The sequence below is a fragment of the Triticum dicoccoides genome, chromosome 2A, assembly GCF_002162155.2.
Source record: "Triticum dicoccoides isolate Atlit2015 ecotype Zavitan chromosome 2A, WEW_v2.0, whole genome shotgun sequence".
In the NCBI taxonomy this organism is placed as follows: domain Eukaryota; kingdom Viridiplantae; phylum Streptophyta; class Magnoliopsida; order Poales; family Poaceae; genus Triticum; species Triticum dicoccoides.
The window spans coordinates 573456228-573481549 of record NC_041382.1 but is presented as its reverse complement, the minus strand read 5'-3'; the positions used below and the strand labels follow the sequence as shown (position 1 = coordinate 573481549).

Sequence of the window (25322 nt, the reverse complement as noted above, 5' to 3'; positions counted from 1 at the left end):
ATCACCGGAGATCCTAGCGCCGAACGGACGGCACCTCCGCGTTCAACACACGTACGGTCAGTGTGACGCCTCCTCCTTCTTGATCCAGCAAGGGGGAAGGAGAGGTTGATGAAGATCCAGCAGCACGACGGCGTGGTGATGGATGCAGGGGTCACCGCAGCAGGGCTTCGCCGTTCTACTGCGAGAGAGAGAGGTGTAGCAGGGGAGAGGAAGGCGCCAAGACTCAAGGGTGCGGCTGCCCCTCCCTCCCCCCTTTTATATAGGCTCCCCTAGGGGGGCGTCGGCGCTAGGAGATGGGATCTCCTAGGGGGGCGGCGGCCAAGGATGGAGTGGCCCCCAAGGCAAGTGGGGCGCCCCCCACCCTAGGGTTTCCAACCCTAGGCGCAGCGGGTGGGCCAAGGGGGGCGCACCAGCCCACTATGGGCTGGTTCCCCTCCCCACTTCAGCCCATGGGGCCCTCCGGGATGGGTGGCCCCACCCGGTGGACCCCCGGGACCCATCCGGTGGTCCCGGTACAATACCGGTGACCCCCGAAACTCTCCCGATGGCCGAAACTGCACTTCCTATATATAATTCTTCACCTCCGGACCATTCCGGAACTCCTCGTGACGTCCGGATCTCATCCAGGACTCCGAACAACTTTCGGGTTACTGCACATTCATATCTCTACAACCCTAGCATCACCGAACCTTAAGTGTGTAGACCCTACGGGTTCGGCAGACATGTAGACATGACCGAGACGGCTCTCCGGTCAATAACCAACAGCGGGATCTGGATACCCATGTTGGCTCCCACATGCTCCTTGATGATCTCATCGGATGAACCACGATGTCGAGGATTCAAGCAACCCCGTATATAATTCCCTTTGTCAATCGGTACGTTACTTGCCTGAGATTCGATCGTCGGTATCCCAATACCTCGTTCAATCTCGTTACTGGCAAGTCACTTTACTCGTACTGTAATGCATGATCCCGTGACCAGACACTTGGTCACTTTGAGCTCATTATGATGATGCATTACCGAGTGGGCCCAGAGATACCTCTCCGTTATACGGAGTGACAAATCCCAGTCTTGATCCGTGTCAACCCAACAGACACTTTCAGAGATACCCGTAGTATACCTTTATAGTCACCCAGTTACGTTGTGACGTTTGGTACACCCAAAGCACTCCTACGGTATCCGGGAGTTACACGATCTCATGGTCTAAGGAAAAGATACTTGACATTGGAAAAACTCTAGCAAACGAACTATATGATCTTGTGCTATGTTTAGGATCGGGTCTTGTCCATCACATCATTCTCCTAATGATGTGATCTCGTTATCAATGATATCCAATGTCCATAGTCAGGAAACCATGACTATCTATTGATCAACGAGCTACTCAACTAGAGGCTTACTAGGGACATGTTGGTGTCTATGTATTCACACATGTATTACGATTTCCGGATAACACAATTATAGCATGAATAAAAGACAATTATCATGAACAAGGAAATATAATAATAATCCTTTTATTATTGCCTCTAGGGCATATTTCCAACATATATTACTCCCTCATAATAATTTTCAGTAGCATCATGAATGAATTCAACAATATAACCAGCACCTAAAGCGTTCTTTTCATGATCTACAAGCATAGAAAATTTACTACTCTCCACACAAGCAAAATTCTTCTCATGAATAATAGTGGGAGCAAACTCAACAAAATAACTATCATGTGATTGAAAATTAAGATCAAGATGACAAGTTTCATGGTTATCATTATTCTTTAGAGCATACGTGCCATCACAATAATCATCGTAGATAGGAGGCATGCTTTTATCATAATAAATTTGCTCATCAAAACTTGGGGGACAAAAAATATCATCTTCATCAAACATAGCTTCCCCAAGCTTGTGGCTTTGCATATCATTAGCATCATGGATATTCAAGGAATTCATACTAACAACATTGCAATCATGCTCATCATTCAAATATTTAGTGCCAAACATTTTATAGATTTCTTCTTCTAGCACTTGAGCACAATTATTCTTTCCATCATACTCACGAAATATATTAAAAAGGTGAAGCGTATGAGACAAACTCAATTCCATTTTTTATAGTTTTCTTTTATAAACTAAACTAGTGATAAAACAAGAAACTAAAAGACTCGATTGCAAGATCTAAAGATATACCTTCAAGCACTCACCTCCCCGGCAACGACGCCAGAAAAGAGCTTGATGTCTACTACACAACCTTCTTTTTGTAGACGTTGTTGGGCCTCCAAGTGCAGAGGTTTGTAGGATAGTAGCAAATTTCCCTCAAGTGGATGACCTAAGGTTTATCAATCCGTAGGAGGTGTAGGATGAAGATGGTCTCTCTCAAGTAACCCTGCAACCAAATAACAAAGAGTCTCTTATGTCCCCAACACACCCAATACAATGGTAAATTGTATAGGTGCACTAGTTCGGCGAAGAGATGGTGATACAAGTGGTATATGGATAGTAGATAAAGGTATTTGTAATCTGAAATTATAAAAACAACAAGGTAACTAATGATAAAAGTGAGCGTAAACAGTATTGCAATGCATGGAAATAAGGCCTAGGGTTCATACTTTCGCTAGTGTAAGTTCTCTCAACAATACTAACATATTTGGATCATAAAACTATCCCTCAACATGTAACAAAGAGTCACTCCAAAGTCACTAATAGCGGAGAATGAACGAAGAGATTATGGTAGGGTACGAAAACACCTCAAAGTTATTCCTTCCAATCAATCCGTTGGGCTATTCCTATATGTGTCACAAACAGCCCTAGAGTTCGTACTAGAATAACACCTTAAGACACAAATCAACCAAAACCCTAATGTCACCTAGATACTCCAATGTCACCTCAAGTATCCGTGGGTATGATTATATGATATGCGTCACACAATCTCAGATTCATCTATTCAACCAACACAAAGGACCTCAAAGAGTGCCCCAAAGTTCCTACCGAAGAATCATGACGAAAACGTGTGCCAACCCCTATGCATAGGTTCATGGGCGGAACCCGCAAGTTGATCACCAAAACATACATCAAGTGAATCACGTGATATCCCATTGTCACCACAGATATCCACGGCAAGACATACATCAAGTGTTCTCAAATCTTTAAAGGCTCAATCCGATAAGATAACTTCAAAGGAGAAACTCAATCCATTACAAGAGAGTAGAGGGGGGAAGAAACATCATAGGATCCAAATATAATAGCAAAGCTCGCGATACATCAAGATCGTACCATCTCAAGAACACGAGAGAGAGAGAGAGATCAAACACATAGCTACTGGTACATACCCTCAGCCCCGAGGGAGAACTACTCCCTCCTCGTCATGGAGAGCACCGGATGATGAAGATGGCCACCGGAGAAGGATTGCCCCCTCCGGTAGGGTGCCGGAATGGGTCTAGATTGGTTTTCGGTGGCTACGGAGGCTTCTGGCGGCGGAACTCCCGATCTATTGTGCGTTCTGGAAGTTTTACAATACGTAGGTATATGTGGGTGAAAGGAGTATGTCGGTGGACCGAAGGGGGGGCCACGAGGCAGGGGGCGCGCCCTAGGGGGGGTGGGCGCACCCCTACCCTCGTGAGCACCTCCTTCATCTTCTGACGTAGGGTCCAAGTCTATCCGGTAGGTTTCCTTTCAAAAATAACTTCTCCAGTTGATTTCGTTCCATTTTGACTCCGTTTGATATTCCTTTTCCTCGAAACACTGAAATAGGCATAAAACAGCAAATCTGGGCTGGGCCTCCGGTTAATAGGTTAGTCCCAAAAATAATATAAAAGTGGAAAATAAAGCCCAATATTGCTCAAAACAGTAGATAATATAGCATGGAGCAATCAAAAATTATAGATACGTTGGAGACGTATCAGTGCCATGTCGGTTGCCTGTAGAAGTGCGATGGTCGTGCTTAAAGTAGGCGAGGAATAACCCAACAACATGAAGACCATGCACGGACGGTGGCAATCCTACACTCCATCGAGGGAGGCAATGTAGCGGACACCACAATAGACGTCAATGCATCACTGGTATAGTGAACTTCTATACAAACGGTTTTTAACCCCTTTCGGTGACGACATTTTAAACCGTCGCCTTATTGATGTGTGCGATAGAGGATCCTTCCCACACGACCCAGAAACCGTTGGGGATATGGAGCCATGATGCAGTGATGCAACAACATATCACACACACCACATTCTGGTACACGTGTGGGATTGGTGATCAAACGTTTCTAATGACGCAGTGAAACCAAACGGTGTTTCATACTGAACCATTTGTGAAACAATATCCAAGGCACACGGGCAACATAGGAACTGTGTGCGATATGTGCCCCATCGCACACGAGTTTTCTGCGAAAATCGTCTGCCATGCATGACACCATCGCACACGTTTCACGAACAATTACCGTGTGCGATAATGTGCTATCACAAATGCAGATCATTTCTGATTTGTTGTATATCACCGACGGTTGCGGTATGAGTGACGTATGCTTTCCGTTTGGGATCGCACCACGTTTCCTGAAAAATTTACGAGTGGAATTGTATTTTACATTGGGCACGGTTTATTATAAGTTCCCGTGTGCGATAATGTACTATCACAAATGGTTCGGGAGCCCCTACGCACATGTAGAAGTGCTACAAATAGTCAGCGATCTGCTGTCTATCACCGACGGTTCCGCTACGATTGACGCATGCTTTCCGTTGTGGATCGCACACACTCATTTAGTTGAACCGTTTGCACATCAATGGCCAGGTTAAACAAAAAATATCGCATTTGAATCGGCATGCAAAAAGCAAATTCGCCACAATATGCAATTGAATAAATAGTGTCCACGGGAATAATATTCATCAGAATTCACAACAATTGCAATTGAATAAATGGTAGCTAAACTATAATTATTTGTCGACATATATATGCATTACATAATTAATCATAGTATACAAGATACGAAGACCTCGTCACATGGAAAACAATGGATCCATGCGTATATATTTAGCGGCTAACTCTTACTCATTGTTTCAGGAGAAGGCATGCTGAAATCTTCATTATCACCATTGGGCTTGATGTAGTGATTCAGGAAGAAATTACTGATAAATCTCTTAACCATCAGTGATTCACAAGCGGGGAGCGGTTCAGGGATCCTCGGTTCAAAGATGAGTTGTAGTTTTTTTAAGATTAAAATGTGCCATATGAGTGGAGTAAAAGATATTAATTAAGATAGACTTACTGGCACTAATTCACGAGCATGTTCATAACTATCGGTAGATCTGCAGATGAAGATCATGTGTTTACAAACATAGTATCCTTAAAGGTTGGTCCCTTCACAACCACATAGTATCCAGATTTTTCCATGGCTCTTCTTGCATGGGCAACCTACACAACCACATGATGACGGCGTACTCCTCATCCATGTCTATTGCTGTTGACATCCTCCAAGCAGCCGCAACAACGTCTGGTAGAAGTCCGAACATAGCAGATCTAGAGGATGGGATTAGAAAGGAAGAATAGGTTGGGGAAAGAGGAGCGAGAAAAAAGATGAGGCAACTGTGTTGTGCGCATCACAAATATTAATGTTAACTAAGTTGGTGTCTCGATTTGTTGGTTGTGGGCGTTAATAAATCACCAGAAACTAATCTAACGGAATAGGCACAAGTTCCAACATGCAAAACTGTATGCATATACTAAGTTTCATGATGAAAAGGATCCATCTCGTAGATTGTAACTTGACAGAACAAGAGAAACATGTTAGCATTGAAAATAAAATCAAATAATACAAAAAACAGTGCACTTTGAAGAATGAAATTGAAATCGTATCTGCTAGGAGGAGAATCATAACTATGACATCGGAGTGTTTTCATAGATGAATATTTGACAATACAAGAATGCAGGTATTGAAGAATAGAAATGTGAATATTTGAGGCTAGAGAACAGAAAAAACTTGGGAAAACGACAGTAGCAATTTTGCACGGAAAGAACAATGCATGAAACAGAGAACAGATAGGACAGCACGAATGGATGAGTGGAAATCACGTAAAGAAAAGTAATTGGACAGAAGAAAAACCGAAAAAGAAGAGGAAGAAAAATCGACGGCCGCAGGCGTTTTCGTAGATGCGTGCCCTACGAATTTTCGATCACAAAAGGCACACAAACTAAGATTGCCACATTTGATCCCCGAAGTTGATGACATTTAAGCCGAAATCTGCAGCGATTTTCGTCTAGCTCCATTGCTGATTCCGAAATTTGAATTTTAAACTCACTTTCACCTCCGTCCAAGAAAGAGAGGAGGAAAGCGCGGCGAGCAAGGCAAAGCTAGCTGTGAGTAATCCTCCAACGGGCCTGGGCTGACGATCACCTCACCTGCTCAGCAACACGCAGTCGTCGTCCCATCACCAGCTGTGCCTCACGTCATCACAGCGGAATCCCCGGGCGCACCCCAGCACCCATCTAGGTCACTGCGCACGGGACCCACCCAGCCCCCCGTAACGGCGAAGCGGAGCCTCTCCTGCCGCCCGGCCCAATCAGAGCGGCCGGACGCCCGCCACATGTCCCGCGGCACGTGAGACCCCGTACGGGGGAAGCGCAAAAGACCTCGCCCCTGCGGCGCGTCTGGACGGACGGAAGGAGGATCGGAACGGAACAGAACAGCAAAGCCTCTCTCCCAGTTTACTTCGGGTTCGTTCCTCCGGCGGCCGCCTGCACGGAGCCCGGCGCCGGGGCCAAGGCCGGATTGGATGGCTCATGCCGCCCACGCGAGGTCGCGCTGCGTCGTCGCGCTGCTCTTCGCCGTCGCCGTCTTCCTCGCCTGCTTGCCGCCCGCCGCCACCGCCTCCGCCTCCTCGTCTTCCCGGGCAGGTACGTCGTCTCGTCCGCCATGCGTTCGTTGCTCTCTAGAACCCCCGCCGCAAGGCCACCTTCCTGCTCCTCGCGCCGCCCGGAAATCTCCTGCGCTCTTTGACGCCCTTGTTGGCTTCCCTCGCAGCGGCGGCGGCATTGCAACGAGTCGAGATGGCGGCCATGTACACCCCGCAGGACCTGCAGGAGAAGCCGGATGTGACCAAGGTACGTACGCGACCACGAACGGCGCCCGCGCCGCCATGCCACGGCTTCGGGACTAAGGAAAGGCCGCTCCTTTGGAGGTGGTTTCTTGTCGTCGTGTTTCGAGCTCATGGGGTTTTCATTTTCGGCGCACAGGACGCGGAGGAGGACGTGAGCACGACGGGGTTCGGCGCGGAGGAGGAGAGGGAGGTGCCCACCGGGCCGGACCCCATCCACCACCACGGCAGGGGACCCAGGCGCCGGCAGTCGCCCTGATCGGCAGACGACGAGGATGCTTCCGTGGGTCGGTTCGTCCAGCGTGAGTGAGCCATGAATCAAGAACCAGATTCTGATACTATGTCCTATGCATGGGTGCTCTGTTGAATCTGCACATTGGATTCTGATTCCATTGTTGTTGTAGGGTACTAATCAAAGGAAATGGGGAAGAGCTACAATTCATAATAAGCGTTGTACAATGAGCTGTTCTTCCCCTAAACAAACTTATTTGTTATTCTTAGTTTGTTACTGCTTGCTTGCCTCCCCTGTGATTTTGCTTTTTTGTGTGGCGTTGATGTTTAAATAGATAACTGGCTCCTGTTTCAAGTGCCTTCTATACGTTGATGCATGATTGTCCAATTGAAATTGGGGCCAAGAAGCAATAACTCCTTTTTCGTTCCAACAAAATGGAAATTTTGTTCTGTTCAGTGTTAGGGCTGGGAAAGAGTTCATCAACAGTTTGTACTGTGCACAGCTAGCTATTGCCTCAATTCGTCCAAGGCTTCAATTTCTTCACATTATTTTGCCTAGATTTGCTAGCATTGTGGGTATTGTAGTCTTTTGAGTTGAACAAAAATCTTGTTGCAACAAATTTATATGTTCATGTTCAATGTTTAACATGTAGTACTAGTTCAGTTACGACTACGCCGTTGTGTACTTCAATTGTTTGCATGGCCACAAGGGCAGCTTTGCCTATGTACTCTAGATGAATATGAAAGAGTTGTGCATCATAAATTGGATTACGTTTTGATGTTGCTGGAACTACATTTACTCGGGAGTTTGAAGTGGTTGTCTGCTGGTACCAAGGTTTATCAGATTTCCTACACCCTGCAGAAGTCAGAAGTACTCTGTAACTCTGTTTTAGGTTCTGGAAAGATGCCAAGGATCAAACTGGAACACATGTATCTGTTTGCACTGCAAGGGTTGGTACAAATGCGCTGATACAAATCGCCTTTTGTTCCATTAGCATCTCATCTACTGGACCTGTCAATCTGTCATTCCTCTGAAGTGCATTCCCTCTAGTATTTCAGTATGTTTAATGGATTCAGATTTTGTGGAAAATGATTCAGATGTGTCAAACAAAAGAAGTACTTGCCTGATTTAGTGAGATACATTTATGTTGCTGGAACTATATTATTTACTCTGTACTTTCAAGTGGTCGTCTGCTGGTAGCAAGGTTTGTCAGATTTCCTACAGCCTGCAGAAGTATTCTGCAACTCTGGAAAGATGCTAAGGATCAAACTGGAACACATGAATCTGATTAATGCATTTGTCCTGTCGATCTGTCATTCCTCTGAAATGCATGCCCTCCAGCATTTCAGTCTGGTGAATGAATTCAGATTTTGTGAAAGTGGATTCAGATATGGCAAACAAAGAGGAAGAGATATATACAGGAACAGTATACAGGAATAGCAGCACGAGCCCGCTGTGAAAAATATCAGTCCCGTTGGGAGGCATTTCACTTCGAAGTTCACCGACATTTAGCGGTGGATTGCAATATTTTGATCATGCTGGTGAGAGTGGCTTGCCAGGATGTGGCCGTCACTCCGTCACTGACACTTACACATCACGGCAGCGAACTGAAGAATCGAGCAAAAAACATGAACAAATCACTAGGTACATGCTACAGCATGGTGTCGGCCCTGGAGGGCAGCCTCTTGAAGAAGTTGCCGGCGGCCGACGGCGTCCGGCTCCGGAACCGCGGGTGGCGGAGCGCGTACAGCCCGGCGACGAGCGCCACGCCCCGGAGCGGCGTGACGTACAGCGTCACGGCGGCGACGAGGCAGAGCGCCGTGAACAGCGCCGTCGCCCTCGGGTCCCTCCACGCCAGCAGCGACCGCACCCTCTCCCCCTGCGTCGCCACGTCGCCGACCACCGTCTGGATCCGCCCGGCCACGCTCCGCAGCCGGTCGTACCGCAGCCGCACCACGTCGTTCGGCTTCGACGTCGGGAACGTGTCCAGCTCCTCGTCGATCTCGTCAGGGTGGGTCGCCTCCGCGCAGGAGAGCCTCGCGTCCATGCTCGACGGCCGGCGGGGCCGGCGCCGGTAGTTCCAGAGGCCGGTCATGGCCATGTACAGGAACACGGTCGGGAGGATGAGCTCTGGGAAGCACATGAGCGTGACGAAGAGCAAGTGCACCAGCACGGTGGTGACCGGGTTCCTCCAGTGGCACACGTCCACGAGCCACCGCGCCATGCTGGCCGCGCCGGACAGCAGCGCCGTGACCCGGAGGAAGTTGGCCTTGCTCCGCCGCATGCTCCACAGGTGCGAGCCCGCGTCCAGCATGTACTCCACGACCTCCCGCCGCAGCGGCGGCTCGGCCCGGCTCAGCCGCGCCGCCACGATGCTCATCGCCTGGCGCCGGAGCGCGTCGAGCTGCGGGATGGCGAACGGCTGGACGTAGTGCATCTTGGGGAGGAGGGGCTTCCCGTACAGGCACACGACGCTGGCGAGAGAGACGGAGGTGAGGCGCACGGCGAGGCAGAGCTCGCCGTTCTTGCGCACGCCGGACGGGTGCAGCACGACGAGCGGGTGCGCGTTGGTGTACACCTTGTCCATCTCCAGCGTGGAGAGGCGTATCCTCACCTTGCCCATCACCTGGTCTCTGAGGACGGCGTTGCCGGCGGCGGCATTGGCTTTGCCGAGGTGGCAGTTGTCGAACATGGCGAGCGTGAGCACCGTGCAGGGGTCGTAGACCTCCCACGTGTACTGCTCGTTCCACCGGGGGCTGCACGAGTCGACGACGGTGCGCGTGCGCACCCACTTCTGCCCGTACTTGGCCACGCAGTAGGCGTCGGTGGTGCCCCGCCCGTCGGCGGTCTTCATGGGAGTGAGCCCCTGCGCGCCGAGGACGCCGACCTCGAGCACGCCGACGGGCGGCCGCCACAGCTGCCGCGCCGTCGGGCGCGTGTCGCTGACGTACATGGTCGGCTCGTCCATGACGTGGTACGCGCCCTCGAGGCACGCCCGGAGGTGGACGCGGCCGGCGAAAGTGGCTTCCGGCCGGCGCAACGGATGCCCGAACGGCTCCAGGCTGAACCACTGCGAGTGGATCGCCACGCGGTCGAGGCGCTTCTCGAAGATGGTGAGCGGCAGCACGGCACGCCCGACGATCTCGTCCTTGCCGGGGTGCGCCCGGGCCTCGACGATGAGCACCGCCGGATCCTCGAACGGCTCCGCCACAACGAAGACCAGCTCCTCGTTCCACGCCAGGCTTGTCGGATTCCTCATGGCGCACGGCTTGGTCCGGAGCATCATGCCGCCGACTTGCACCTTGGCGAAGACCTCGACGTGCTGCTGCCGGACCTTGTCGCCGACGAAGCCGCCCGTCACGACGTCCTGTGCCTCCAGCACGTTTATCCGGAGGTACCACAGCTTCGGCGTCACGTACACCTTGGACCGCGTGCTCTGCACCGCGGCCGCACCATCAGCGCCACCGCGCACCGACGCCGCGTCGGCGTGCCATGCGTCCCCGAACGCCTCGTCGGCCTGCGTGCCGACCCACACCGCGAGCATGACCTCGGTCGGCAGCAGCATCTTGCCGCCGTGGCGCACGCTCTCGAGGCGGTACCACTGCGGCGCGAGCGGGCTGTCGGGCGGCACGCGCAGCGGCACCTCGCTGATGTCGAACGCGATCCTGCCGACGTAGTCGTCGCGCGCCACGGCGTCCCTGTCCCTGACGAACACCTCGAGGGCCGTGGCCTGGACGCGCTCCCTGGAGAAGGCGAACACCTGGTTCCACTCTGGATTCGACTTCCTCTCCTGGTGCGGCGTCGTGCCGCGGTAGTTGCCGAGGCGCACCTCGACGTAGGGGCTGCAGCCGCCGGTGACCGCGCCCACGGGGATCCCGCGCGCCTTGACGACGCGCACGTACAGGTAATGCATCTGCTCCACGAGATCATAAGCACTCGCGAGCGGCCTCTCCCGGGAGCCAAGACCCATCCACCCGGCTCCGCCGCCGCCACGCCCACGCCCGGCACCGCTGCCGCTGCCGGCAGGCCACTGGGGCCTGACCTGTGGCTGCGGCATTGCGCCCTTGGACTTGTACTCCTCCGCTCTGGCCGGTGGCGCCTGCGCGTGGAAGACATACGGGTACGCCATGACCGGCAAGCACGGCCACCGGCTTCTCCGTGGCTGCTCGCGCGTGTCGGCCCGTCGGTTGTCGGCTCAGCGGTCGACTTCCCCGGACGTCACCGGCGAGGGAAGGCATGCAAAGGTGGCAGCACCATCAGTCAGCTCAGCTAGTACCACTAGTTAAGCAATGGGCTGTATACATGTGGCCTTGCAGAACCTTGAAGCATTTGTGGTGGATGGCGAGATCGTGTGACCGCGCCAGTTTCCATGGACGCGGAGGTGGGGGAATAAAGATGAGCGAGATCATGCGAGTCACGGCGAGCTGGTGGGTTTCTTTAGATTTGGAGTCTCGGTGAAGACACCTGAGGTTTCCCGGGAAACTGCCTGCGTCTGTTCCCAACTGTGTTGTGAAGTTTCCACAGTAGTGTAAACCAGGTAGACATCTGAACTGTCATGCGTTAAACTTTTGTACTGTCAATTGTACGTCGTACTAACAGATCGCAAAAATGATTCTTCTACTCTAACATCGCGTATAGAAGTAAACAAGAAACTTGTTCACTTAATACATATTTAGATGATTTTTCGGCAGAGTTTATGGGATTGCAATACAAGGGAGCAAAGTGTCTACTTGGTGCTTGAAAAGCAAAAGCACCTCCGGAGCTTTGATCTTTGGGGCCTGCTTCTGCTTTAACCTGATAAGCTCTTTTTCCTCTCTCTCTCCTTGGAACTTTATTCTCCTACACTCAGTAGTTGTCATACTTAAGTATGAGGCCTCGTTAAGTATATTGACCAATCTCATATGAAGAGTGGTGCTGACTGCTGGGTCTTTCAAAAGAAACAACTTACATCAGGCAAATCTAGCATCAATCTAGGGTCCAGTAGCACTTCGAGAACTGAAATTTACTCCATGTCTTGCTGCAAATTATTCCTTGGTTTCTTGATTCCTACGGGTGATCTCAAGATCCTTTGCACTATGTCGGTGCCTTGGTTTATTGATCCATTTGTTACACCTCCTCTTGTTCGTTGTTGTCACTTGAGTGCACGTGCTTTACCAAAGGTTAAGTGCTAAGAAATAACCCAAGTATCTTTTTACTGATGGAGCAAATCATAAGGCCAACATGTTATTATCAACGGCATGTCATACCATGTGAATCCGAAGCAAGTTACCGCAATATCCTAGTTCAGGACTGACCAAAGGCGCGATGCCACGATGGATGCTGAATTTTTTTTTTGAATAAAATGGATGCTGAAAATAATAAATGGGTGTCTTGCAAGCAAGTGATAACTTGCTGTCGACAGATGGATGCGAGCATGAAGGCCGGCTGGTTTTGCTCCTAAGCAACTGCACGATAATACTACCTGCTAGATACATCTATTTAAGCAACAAGTAAGTGCATGCAAGACAAATGAAACTATGTTGGGTTTCCTGGCTGCTGTCACAACAGATTAATTTTTATCTTATTGAAGTACATGAACCAAAGAACAATAGGACATGTATTGTTCCGGTACTCTTTTGGATATAGCAGAGAACTAGAAGGATTGGGCGCGCCGAGCTACATAGTTGATGTTGTTGGGATTTCAAAAGAAAAGTTGATTTGGCATGTGGGAAAGATGATGAAGTGTTTTTTTAGAATGCAGTATTTTGATGGGCTCTTTCTGGGGTTATAATTATGCCTGTTATTTGCAAATTAACCCACACATATGCATGGAAGTTTCTTGCATTAGTGACCACATGTATTATATTGGTGCTATAGTGTCACATGTTGGCATTTTTTTTGTTAGATGATGAGAGAGTGCGCGAGATTAATGTATTTTTATAAGTTGGTTGTTCAAATTAATTTGAGAAATCATTGATTAGTCAAAATCGTAAACCTAATTCAAAATTGAAGGCCTCACTTAAACGAGAGAGCTCTTTGAGAAATTGTTGACAAAGTCGAAATTGGGAAGTCAATCCAAAATGAACGTCCTCAAATGAATTAGGGGCCTTCAATCCTAGGGAGCTTAGTGATATAGTTGATTGAGAGAGCTCCTTGAGAAATTGTTGACCAAGTCAAAATCAAAAGGTAAATCCAAAACCAGTATCCTCAATTGAATTAGACGCATCCAATCCTAGGGAGCTTAGTGATATAGTAGATAGATTGAGAGAATTCCATGAAAAATTCTTGGTCAAGTCAAAATTCCAAAGCCACTCCAAAACCAATTTCCTGAATTGAATAAGAGGCCTCTAATCCTAAGGAGCTCGGTGATAGTCCTCCAATCCTAGGGAGCCTAGTGATATAGTAGATAGATTGAGTAATTCCTTGAAAAATCTTGACTAAGTCAAAATTGAGAAGCCACTCCAAAACCAATTTCCTCAATTGAATGAGAGGACTCCAATCCTAGGGAGCTTAGTGATATAGTAGATATCAATGATCGTCAACGTGCCAATCATCCACAAGAAATTGCCATGCCAAAATGTGCAGTTTTTTGCACCATGCATGGATATGGCTAAACAACAATAGTACATGTGTATAGTACTTATTTAGAAACTATGATCAAACACTATCCAGGCCTTCTGTAACTTGCATATTGTACGATGCAATGGCTCTCATCCCCCCTTTCCTTTCTCCCTTCTCCCCGGCCCGTTAAGAATCGCCGGGGTAGGGATGGGAAAGGAGGATGCGCCTCCATTACATATACTAGGTCCAAGGCTAGGTCTAAGTAAGGGTTTGCCCTTTATGGAATATGGTTTGAGTCATGTCGAAGCTTCTTTTCGGTATTTGCGAGCGGCATCAGAATGTAGCCTTGTTCTTCTCCTAGTATCGCCCATGGTGGCGGGGGCCAGTGGAGGTGCATATGGTGGAGCTTATCCAATAAACTCGCCAGAGACCGGGTTGATCCAGTGTTCTCCCCTCTTTGTTTGTTGCATCATGGTGACATAAGGAGAGAGGACTATGGACTCACACTCCCTCCCCCTAGATATGTTGCTCTATGTGATTGCAAGATGGCTTGGATGTCATCATCACCCTTCTACGACTGCATTGATCTCAACTGTCAATGTTCAAGGTCAACTTAATATAAGTTTCCACTAGTGTTGAAGCTAGGCAAAAGATTCAAGGTAGGGGCAAGGATTTCAAACCATGCAAACTTGAACGGGCCAAAGACTTATTTTCCTTCAATCGCTAGGGCTTACCTCTGGTTGTTATGCGTAGCACTGGTCCCCTTTGGTGCCATCTTCAACCTCCAAACCAGGGAGGCTTTCTTCCCCTTGCCCGATGTTGTTATGAAAGTCTTCAAAACGTGGAAGTTATGAAGACAAACGATAGAAATAAACCTATTACCCTGCAGCGGAAGGTAGACTACACTAGGCAAGCCATAGTCAAGTATTCAATAGAGTGAAAGCACAATGACTAATAGCAGCAATGTAGTAAGGATCAGGTAGGAAGATATTGTGAAGCCACACAGAACACGCAGTCACTCAGTGAAGACAAAAGATAGTGCGAACATACAATGACTTCACAAGGAGTAACAGTAAGTAAAGTGAAGGGAAGATGAAACCAGTGACTCGCTGAAGACAATGATTTGTTGGACCAGTTCCAGTTGCTGTGACAACTGTACATCTGGTTAGGGAGGCTAGGTATTTAAACCTTAGGACACACAGTCCCGGACACCCAGTCCTGAACACGCAGCTCAGGACACCCAGTCCTCACCGTATTCCCCTTGAGCTAAGGTCACACAGACCTCGCCCAATCACTCTGGTAAGTCTTCAAGGTAGACTCCCAAACCTTTACAGACTTCATTCACCGGCAATCCACAATGTCTCTTGGATGCTCAGAACGCGACGCCTAACCGGCTGGAGGATGCACAGTCCTCAAGTGTAATAAGTCTTCATATCACACAGACAAGAAGACTTAAGTGATGCCTAATTCTCTTTGGCTCTGGGTGGTTAGGGCTTTATCCTCGCAAGGAATTCTCTCTCAAAGGCTTCGAGGTGGGTTGCTCTCAAACGACAAAAGCCGTACTCTGAATCTGAGCAGCCAACCGTTTATGGTTGTAGGGGGTGGGCTATTAATAGCCACTTGGCAACCCGACCTGATTTGTCCGAAATGACCCTGGGTCACTAAGGAACTGACACGTGTTCCAACGGTCAGATTTCAAACTCACACGGAAACTTTACTTGGACTTTAAGCAAAGCTGACTTGCCCGACTCTGGACAAGATTCGCTCTCAAAGTCTTCACTCGAAGACATAGGTTTTGTTTAAGCATCACTTCAGTCATTCTGATTGGTTCTCTTGGACCCCACTTAACAGTACGGTGGTTCCTATGACTCAACACAGAAGAAAGAGAACTATGGAAGATCTAAGTCTTCGAGCTCCATAGGCTTCATGTGGTGTCTTCTCTTGTCATAGTCTTCAATGTGAATATCTTCATATACCACCTTTGACTTCAATGTCTTCATACATTTTTAGGGGTCATCTCTGGTAGGAAAACCGAATCAATGAGGGACTTCTACCTGTGTTATCCTGCAATTCTCACAAACACATTAGTCCCTCAACTAGGTTTGTCGTCAATACTCCAAAACCAACTAGGGGTGGCACTAGATGCACTTACAATCTCCCCCTTTCGTCAATAATCTGTGAAATTGTAAAGGATAAGGAATTGTCTTCATAAGTTGCAAGGGCTCCCCCTGAAGATGTGCATATAAGTAATTTGCTTTTGGAATGCAAATGCACATGGCAGGTTGTACTTGTGGAGATCCACTTCAACTTATGATGACAATCTACTATACATGTGAAAGTATATGAACATAATAACATGCATAATGGAAAATGGACGTCTGCAGAATGATCTAAGTGCGGAATTTATCGTCGCACATGCGGAATTTATCATCGCAACACAAGGTGGCAGATAAGTAGTAGACGACCATCGAGTTTAAGTGTTACAACTCAAAGAACCAAATGTAGCAAAACGAGAGTTGTAAGCACGAAGCAACATATAAAGCACCCGCCCATATGGACCCGCTTGAAGACTATCAACCTCATATGCTTCTCCCCCTTTTGTCAGTAAGGACCAAAAAGGTTTGAAGACATAGAGCATCTACACGTTCCCATGAGGAGTAGGTGAAGCAGCAGGGTCATTGGTGGTGTTTGGCGGTGCTGAAGAGCTTGGAGCAGAGTCGAAGCATGCTGAAGGAGGTGGCGGTGAAGTAGCATCGTCTTCATCCTCAATCACTCTGGCATTCATAGTTGCAGCAGAGGAAGAGAACTCGGAGTCTTCAAGGGATGGAGATCATCGCAGCACTGCCCTTCGAGGAGGTGTGGAGTCAAACTTGAATCGCTCAGTGAAGCCATCCTCTTGAAGATCATCTTCAGAACACATCAGCGTTAGCCCTTTCCATGTGCAGCGAGAGGTTTCATGGGCAACAAAAGCATTCTTGGTGGCAAGATTGCGAATGCGATTAACATCCACCAAGAGGCTTTGCATCTGACGCTTCAGCCAGTCATGATGCCTATCCTGTTTCTGATGAAGAGCCACAAGAAGCTCTCGGTCGTTGAGAACACGAGTGCGCTTCTTGGGTCGTGGAGCAGTTGTACTGTCAGTGGCTTTAGTGAGAGCAGGATGCGGTGCACGTGTAGTGCCAGCCAAAGGATACACACGAGTTACGGCTTCCATGCCTTCAACGTTCTGAGTGAAACTTTGATGCTCTGCATTCTGAAGACTGAGAGGTTCCTTGGCAGGCTCAGGATAGATGGCTTCAATAGACATATCCACATCAGGTAAAAAGATCCGATGGTTGTGGGCCGAGGGCTGATATGAGATAGCGGAGTGAAGTTTGATCAGCCGCATCACCCAAGGGGCGTAGAACTTCAAACCAAACAGATCAGAGCCAAATGCAGCAAGTTGGCGAATGAAGAAATCATGTGTATTGAAGCATTTTCCATGAAGAATGTAGAAGACCAAAGTCTTCATTGCACCTTCCAGCTTGGCATGGGGAGAATGTCCTTTGATTGGCCAGAGAGTTCGCCTTATGATTTGATAAATGGTTCTTGGCAGATACTCAAGGTCTTCAACGAAGAACTCCGTGGGATAAGCAGCATCTTGGGGCAATGGCTTCATCATACTGAGCATCTGACTCATATTAGGTCCAGTCTTCTGAAAGATGCTCTCAATAGCTTCACTATGAAGCTGACAACCATGCTCGTAGAGATCGCCAGGAGTGGGCAAACCAGTGAGCTCAATGATGTCAAAGGCTTTGGCTTCGTGATGAACGTTTCCTGTCATCCACTCCAGGACCCAAGTCTTCGGATCTCTGCTATACCCGCGAATGTGAAGTGTGGCATAGAATTGGAGCAGCAACTCTTCATTCCAATGCTCTTGGTCAGTGACGAACGGCAGCAGTCCAACCTCTTTGAAGCAATCCAGAGCTTCTTCCAGACAGGGCAGACCAGCTATTGCTTCAATGCCAAGGCGCTTGTGTGGGAAGATGCGATCTTGGTTGTAAAGAACACATGAGTAATAGCTTCGCTGCGGATAACTCCAGAACCGATCAGATGATATTCTTTCCCTGGAGTAGGGGTTCCTGGAGCTGTTCAAGAATGTGTTGTCTGCTCTGAAGCCATTGATATTGAAGGAGCCAGGTGCCGATGCAGGACCTAGGAACCTTGGCAATCTTGGGATTGGCTTCTGTACCTGAGGCATGTGCTCAACATGATAGTCGAACTGGGGACCGGCAGCAGACTCAGGAACAGAAGTGGCGGGATCAGTGGCTTCGCTGACTTCTGGTGCTTTTGTTGGTGAGGGCTCCACATTAGCTTCAGCCATGACAGCGTCAGTGGCTTCAGTGGTGTTGGTGGTGGCAGCCTCAAGATGTTCAACCTCCACTTGACGAGCAGGAGGATCGGTCACGATCACGTTCTCCTCAAGAACTGCTTCTTGGTGGGACAGGGGAGTGGCAACTTGTGGGACTTCTTCTTCCGCGGCTGATGTAGCCGAATTGTCTTTAGTAGAGACTTGAGGCCTTGGACCTTTGCGAAGCCTGCGCAATGCGGGTGACGCCTGTGGAGTTGCTGTTGGCTGGGCCTCAAGGTCTTCATTCTCTTGTGGGCGATCCGCCCATGAAGCATCCTGTGCAATTGATGTCAGTGGACGACCAGTGCTGATGAGTTTGCTGTGTGTTAGCACAGGCGATGATACCTGTTGGTGTTCTAGCTGAGGAAGGGTTGCATCATCTTCAACATGGTCATGATGACCAATGTCTTCAGCAGCAATGGGATCAGCTGCTGGAAAGTCTTTAGCTTCATGAGCCTCTGTGAAAGCAGGCTCATGGACAGTCAGTTGACGTTCTTGTGGATCGGCGTCGGGGTGAACCATGGAAATGGGTTCAACAATTAAGGGCTCTGTGGGAGCAGCCTGTTCCTTCTTGGTCATTTTTTTCTTCTTGGCGGGGGCTGTAGCAGAGGCTTCAGGATGTTTTCTCTTCCTTGCTTCAGCCTCAGCAGTCCTGGTCTTTTTCAGTTCTGAAGCGGTTGACCTGACCTTTGGCTTCGGGCCAGTCATGCTAGTTGGGAAGACAAGGGGATTTGTTTTCTGCCTTGGTGCTTCAGGTTCAGTCATAGCGGGCTTCTTCTGCTTCGTGGCAGCCATCCTGGGGTCGATGCTAGGACGCCCAAGGGCCTTGCGCTTCTCAGCCTCATTGTAGGCTTGCACACACCTATCAGCCAGGACCTTCATGCGCTCACGAGAACCCTGAGCTTCTGCACGTTTCTTTAGAAAGGCTTCCTTGAGGTCGTGCAACATAATCTTGAAATTCTTCATGTCTTGCACGCTGAGCTTGGCCATATGCTTCTTGAACTGAGATTTCTCAAAGTCAATCTTCTGCTTCAGTTCAATAATGCGTTGGGCGATAGCTAACTCTGAAGCAATGGCGCCATGGAAGGCGACACTGAGGCCAATGGGTAGTTGGAGATCGTCGAAGCTGATGTTTGGTGTGTCAAACCATTCATCAATGAAGTTGTGGATGATTGTTACATCAAAGAGAGGCAGATCATTAAATATTTCTGCTTCTTCTTTGCTCTTTATGAGTTTCTCAAGAGCGTCATCTGCAAGATCTTCATCACTTGACAGATCAATGGCATCATTGCGCAGAATGGCAGCAGCTGTTAGCTCTTGGCCGGTGTGTGGCAGAGGCATCTTGACCTTCTGGGGCTTGGAGATGCGTGATAAATCTTCGGACTGCACACTGTCTTCAGGAGGTGCAGTTGCCAGTGGCTTCGCCCGTGAGATTTTTGGTGAAGGGGCAGGCTTTGAAGCTTTAGGCTTCTTCAACTTCTTTGGCTTCGGCGCTGCAGGCGCTTCATCTGATTCAGCGTCAGCTGCAGGCTCATTCACTGCAGTCCCTTGAACCAAGATATGGGTGATGAGGCCTTCAAGGTTGTAGAAAGGACCGACGACATTGGGTTCTGCATCTCGTGTGCCATCAGCCCTTGGAGCTGAGGGACCAGGGTTGAAGTCTAGTCCCAATGTCTTCTTGTTTTGCTTCACTGAGTTCTGGGCAAACTGGAAGTTGCGCTTGAACAGAATGTCGTCACGACACCATAGTAGTGACGATGGGTGTGCATCAATAGGCTGTGGCCCATGGACCATGCAGGGATAGAAGCCTTGTTCAATGGCTTCATCTCTGGACCTGGGTTGAAGATTCTTGTATAGCATGTTTCCCCACGGTCTCTTGATGGCATTTTTCTCAGCATATTCCTGGGTTACAAATCGGTATTTGAACCATTGTTCTGCCCAATATCTTCGAATCCATTGGATTCGGGTCTTGCGCTGATTGTAATCCTCTTCAGGATCTGTCTTGTACAGTTCTGAGAGTTCATCTGGCAGATCTCTAGATGTTTCTCCACGACGCTTTCTGCCACCCTTCCTTGCTGATTTCTCTGAAGACATGAACTTTAAACTGAAAGGCTTCAACACGTTCAAAGGCTTCAAAGATGTAGCGACCAGACCTCAAACAGTATGATCTCTGTGCTCCAATGTCATCCCTGGATCAGTAATGCTGACACCACACAATACTCGGAGGATTTATAGCAGAGTAGCAATCACACACTTATTACATTGAGTGTCTCAAAAGAGAACTTATTACAATAAATATGGATTAAGGCCATCTAATTATGATAACAGCGGAAGGCTTAGAAGATAAGTGAGTCCATAAACTCCAACGGCATCACTGATTATAGAACCACGACCTAAAAACTCCTTAATCGTCATCTGAAAAGTCTGCAACATTAACGTTGCAGCCTGAAAACGGGTCAGCACATGGAATATGCTAGCAAGGTAACACATAGAGAGTAATGGAATGCAACAGCTATACTATATGCATATTTGGCTGGTGGAAAGCTCTATGGTTACAGTTTTGCATAAAGCCAATTTTTCCCTACTTCAAAAGGAATACATTTAATTACTATCATGGTGGTTGTTAAACATTGAGAATGGTTGACAGCATTCTCAATCCCAATTAAGCATCATCATTAACCCAACAACATTAATTTTAGAGTAACATGTTGAGATTCACATGATAATCCAGATACTAGATACTCAAGATGTCCATAACCGGGGACACGGCTAATCATGATTAGTTTGTTACACTCTGCAGAGGTTTGCGCACTTTTCCCCACAAGACTCGATCGCCTCCGTTGGATTTCTCGCACTACATGGTGTTTGAGAAACGGATGACCGAGACACAGTCTTTCAGAAGCGCTAGCACCTTACGATGGATGGATCGGTACACCTACTTTCCCCTACATCTGCTAGTCTACCCTGTAAGAGTTCGCACGACTTAATCAACTATGCCAGAGCCCATAATGGCTTGTGGCTGCACACGGAAGTTTCTAGTTTGAAAAATCTCATGATCCCTTTGAGCCTGGGTGGCGGTCCAAAAGAAAACAGGCATGTCCTGGACTACCTAGGTGCCTCAATCCACCCAGATGTGTATTTAAGTTGCCACCTTAGATAAACCATTAATTATCAATCTCCCATCTGTCATGGATTTCACTCACCCAATCCACGTCTACTAGCATAGCATGGCATAATAAGCAAACGTAGAAGTAACTCCCAAAGGTTTGATAATAAACAGGTAATAGGTACTACCTCATCTACTTCCCATCCCACAGTTTAAGTAGATCCTAATCATGCAATGTGTGAAGATTGATCTAATGCAAAAAAAACTGGGTTGTAGAAAAGGTATGATCAAAGTGTTACTTGCCTTGCTGATGATCCGTGAAACCTAACGATTCGAAGTAACAGGCGGCGCACTCCGGGTACTCTATCACAGGCAAACAAGCAAGCATACAATAAGTACTCATCTAATGCACAGGTAAAACTCAAATAAGAGATCTAACCAGAAGGTTCAACTTAAGAACTCCAGTTGGCAAAAAGAATCAAATCGAACGAAGCAAAGAAAGTCAAACGACGAAAGAAAACAACTTCATTCTAGTAATCTGAACCTAAGTCAAATTTTACAGTAGCAAAAACTTGCTTAAGTTGATTATTCGGATAGAGGGTTTCGAGACGAAACTCCAGGCGCTTGAATCGCCTGATTCCGATAAACGAGCGAAAAGAAAAACTAAAACGAAAATCGGATCAGAAATCGCGATCAGAAAATAACCGCGGAAAAATCCGAAAAAAAAGAAAAACGACGAACGAAATTTTTTTTTTAAAAAATGGCACGGATTTCGAGGTGCAGCGAACCTCGGGCGACGCGCGGCTCCGGCGGATCGGCGGCGGGGCGGCGGCGGCTGGCGGCGGCGGCGGCTGGCGGCTAGGGTTAGGGTTCGGGCGGCGGCTGCTGTTGGGCTGGCTTGGGCCCGAGGCGCGGCTTATAAAGCCCCCGGGTCGGCAGAGTTCTAGCCGGTTACGGCCAGAAGTCGGTTGCGTTTTTTTTTGCTCGGAAAAAAATAAAAAGAAATACTAAACGGACTTCAAAAATCCCGAAATAAATTTTCCCGGGCTTCTAAAATCAAGCCCGACAAAGTGAACATTTATTTGGGCCCTAAATGCAATTTTGAAAAACGCGCATTTTTCCTAATTCAAATAAAAACAACAAGAAAACTCCGAAATAAAACTATTTGATTTTTTATTAAATCCTCAATATTTCTATATTTTGGGAAAGTCATTTTATTCCCTCTCTCATATTTTTGTAATAGAAATAATTGATGATAAAATAAATAAAATCAAATGATCCTATTCTCAAAATTTGAGAAAACTCAAATATGAAAATAACGAAATCCCCAACTCTCTCCGTGGGTCCTTGAGTTGCTTAGAATTTTCTAGGATCAAAACCCAAAGCAAATAAAATATGATATGCATGATGATCTAATGTATAACATTCCAAATTGAAAATTTGGGATGTTACAAACCTACCCCCCTTAAGATGAATCTCGCCCTCGAGATTCGGGTTGGCTAGAAAATAGGTGAGGGTGGTCTTTGAGCAAATCTTCCTCTCGTTCCCAGGTGGCTTCGTCCTCCGTGTGGTGACTCCACTGAACCTTGCAAAACTTGATAACTTTGCTGCGGGTAACTCGGCTGGCAAACTCGAGGATCTTAACTGGTTTCTCCTCGTAGGTCAAATCGTTATCCAACTGAATAGTTTCCAAAGGCACTGTGTCTCTCAATGGTATGTCAGCTATCTCCGCGTGACACTTCTTTAACTGGGAAACGTGGAACACATTATGAACTCCTGACAATCCTTCGGGCAATTCCAACTTGTAGGCCACTTCTCCCATACGCTCCAAAATTCGATATGGTCCTATAAATCGTGGCGCTAACTTCCCTTTAACTCCAAAACGCTTTGTTCCCCGAAGTGGAGATACTCGAAGATAAGCTCTGTCTCCAACTTCGTAAACTGTCTCCTTGCGTTTAGAATCTGCATAACTCTTCTGTCTGGACTGGGCTACCTTGAGCCTATCGTGAATCAACTTCACTTTCTGTTCAGACTCCTTAATCAAGTCAGGTCCAAACAACTGGCGGTCTCCAACTTCGTCCCACGAAAGCAGTGTCCTGCACCTTCTTCCATACAAAGCTTCGAAAGGGGCCATCTTCAAACTGGTTTGGTAACTGCTGTTGTAAGAGAACTCTGCATATGGCAAATTATCGTCCCAACTAGATCCATAATCTAGCGCACAAGCTCTCAGCATATCCTCCAAAATCTGATTGACTCTCTCGGTCTGTCCATCTGTCTGCGGATGAAAAGATGTACTGAATTCTAGCCTGGTTCCCAAAGTTTCATGCAACTGCTTTCAGAACTTTGAGGTAAACTGGGTTCCTCTATCTGATACGATACTCCTCGGAACTCCATGCAGACATACTATTCTGGTCATGTATATTTTTGCCAACTTAGCACTGGTATAAGTGGTCTTTACTCGGATGAAATGAGCTACTTTCATCAATCGATCGACTACAACCCAAATCGAGTCATAGCCTAAACGAGTCCTGGGCAATCCCATGATAAAATCCATGCCTAACTTATCCCACTTCCATTCGGGTATCGGCAATGGTTGTAACAATCCTGCTGGCTTCTGATGCTCTGCCTTTACTCTCTGGCATACATCACAAACTGCTACATACTCTGCTATTTCTTTCTTCATTCCGGTCCACCATAAAATATCCTTCAAATCCAGATACATCTTGGTATTCCCTGGGTGAATCAAATAGGGTGAATCATGGGCCTCTTGCAGAATTAACTTCCTGATCTCCGGGTCATTGGGCACATAGACACGGTCTTCAAACCATAGGGTATCGTGCTCATCCTCACGAAATCCTTTAGCTTTTCCTTCTTTCATTTTCTCCTTTATGGAAGCAATCTCCTTGTTAGTCTTCTGAGCTTCCCTGATTCCGTCCATCAAAGTTGACTGAATTTCCAACGTTGCTACATAGCCTCTCGGAACTATTTCCAAACATAGTTCATGAAGATTTTCTGCTAACTCCTTGGGTATTTCTCCCGTCATTAACGTATTGACATGGCTCTTGCGGCTTAATGCATCAGCTACTACATTAGCCTTCCCGGGATGATAATGCAATTTCATATCATAATCCTTGATGATCTCCAACCATCTCCTTTGTCTGAGGTTCAACTCCTTCTGTGTGAAAATGTACTTCAAACTCTTATGATCCGTGTACACCTCACAATGATTTCCGATGAGGAAATGTCTCCATGTCTTCAAGGCATGCACTACGGCTGCTAACTCCAATTCATGCATAGCGTAATTCAACTCATGGGGCTTCAGTTGTCTTGAGGCATATGAAACAACTCTCCCTTCCTACATAAGCACTGCTCCAAGTCCTTGACGTGAAGCGTCGCAATACACCTCATAATCCTTGGTCTGATCTGGCAAAATCAACACTGGTGAGGTAACCAAGCGTTTCTTCAACTCCTGGAAACTAGCCTCACACTGCTCAGTCCATTTGAACTTGGTATCTTTCTTCAACAACTCCGTCATAGGCTTCGAAATCTTTGAAATTTTTTCAATAAACCTCCGGTAGTATCCTGCGAGTCCAAGAAAACTCCGGATCTCTCCAACGGTAGTTGGGGCTTCCCACTTGGTCACGGTATCAACTTTAGTGGGATCAACAACTATACCTTCTCCAGATATAACGTGTCCGAGGAATCCTACTTCCTTCAAGCAAAACTCACATTTGCTGAACTTGGCATATAATTGATGTTCTCTGAGCTTTCCAAGTACCAAACGCAAATGCTCCTTATGTTCCTCTTCGTTCTTTGAATAAACCAGGATATCATCAATGAACACTATGACGAACTTATCCAAAAACTCCATAAGCACTTTGTTCATCATGTTCATAAAATAGGCAGACGCGTTAGTCAGACCAAATGACACAATGGTATACTCATACAGCCCATACCTGGTGGTAAAAGCTGTCTTCGGAATATCCTG

General features: G+C 47.6%; 2 protein-coding genes across 2 annotated transcripts; one reads left to right on the top strand and one right to left on the bottom strand.

The window, feature by feature from the left end:
- The first annotated feature begins 6608 nt into the window (after nucleotides 1-6608).
- On the top strand, nucleotides 6609-7649 carry LOC119355462. The gene is made up of 3 exons (XM_037622266.1): nucleotides 6609-6866; nucleotides 6994-7073; nucleotides 7206-7649. The coding sequence occupies exons 1-3, from the start codon at nucleotides 6746-6748 to the stop codon at nucleotides 7323-7325; spliced, it is 321 nt and encodes a 106-aa protein (XP_037478163.1). The 5' UTR covers nucleotides 6609-6745; the 3' UTR covers nucleotides 7326-7649.
- A 1067-nt stretch (nucleotides 7650-8716) lies between these two features.
- LOC119355461 (FT-interacting protein 1-like) lies at nucleotides 8717-11576 on the bottom strand. The gene has a single exon (XM_037622265.1). It carries the CDS (start codon nucleotides 11425-11427, stop codon nucleotides 8950-8952), a length of 2478 nt encoding a protein of 825 aa, XP_037478162.1. The 5' UTR covers nucleotides 11428-11576; the 3' UTR covers nucleotides 8717-8949.
- Nucleotides 11577-25322: the final 13746 nt, after the last annotated feature.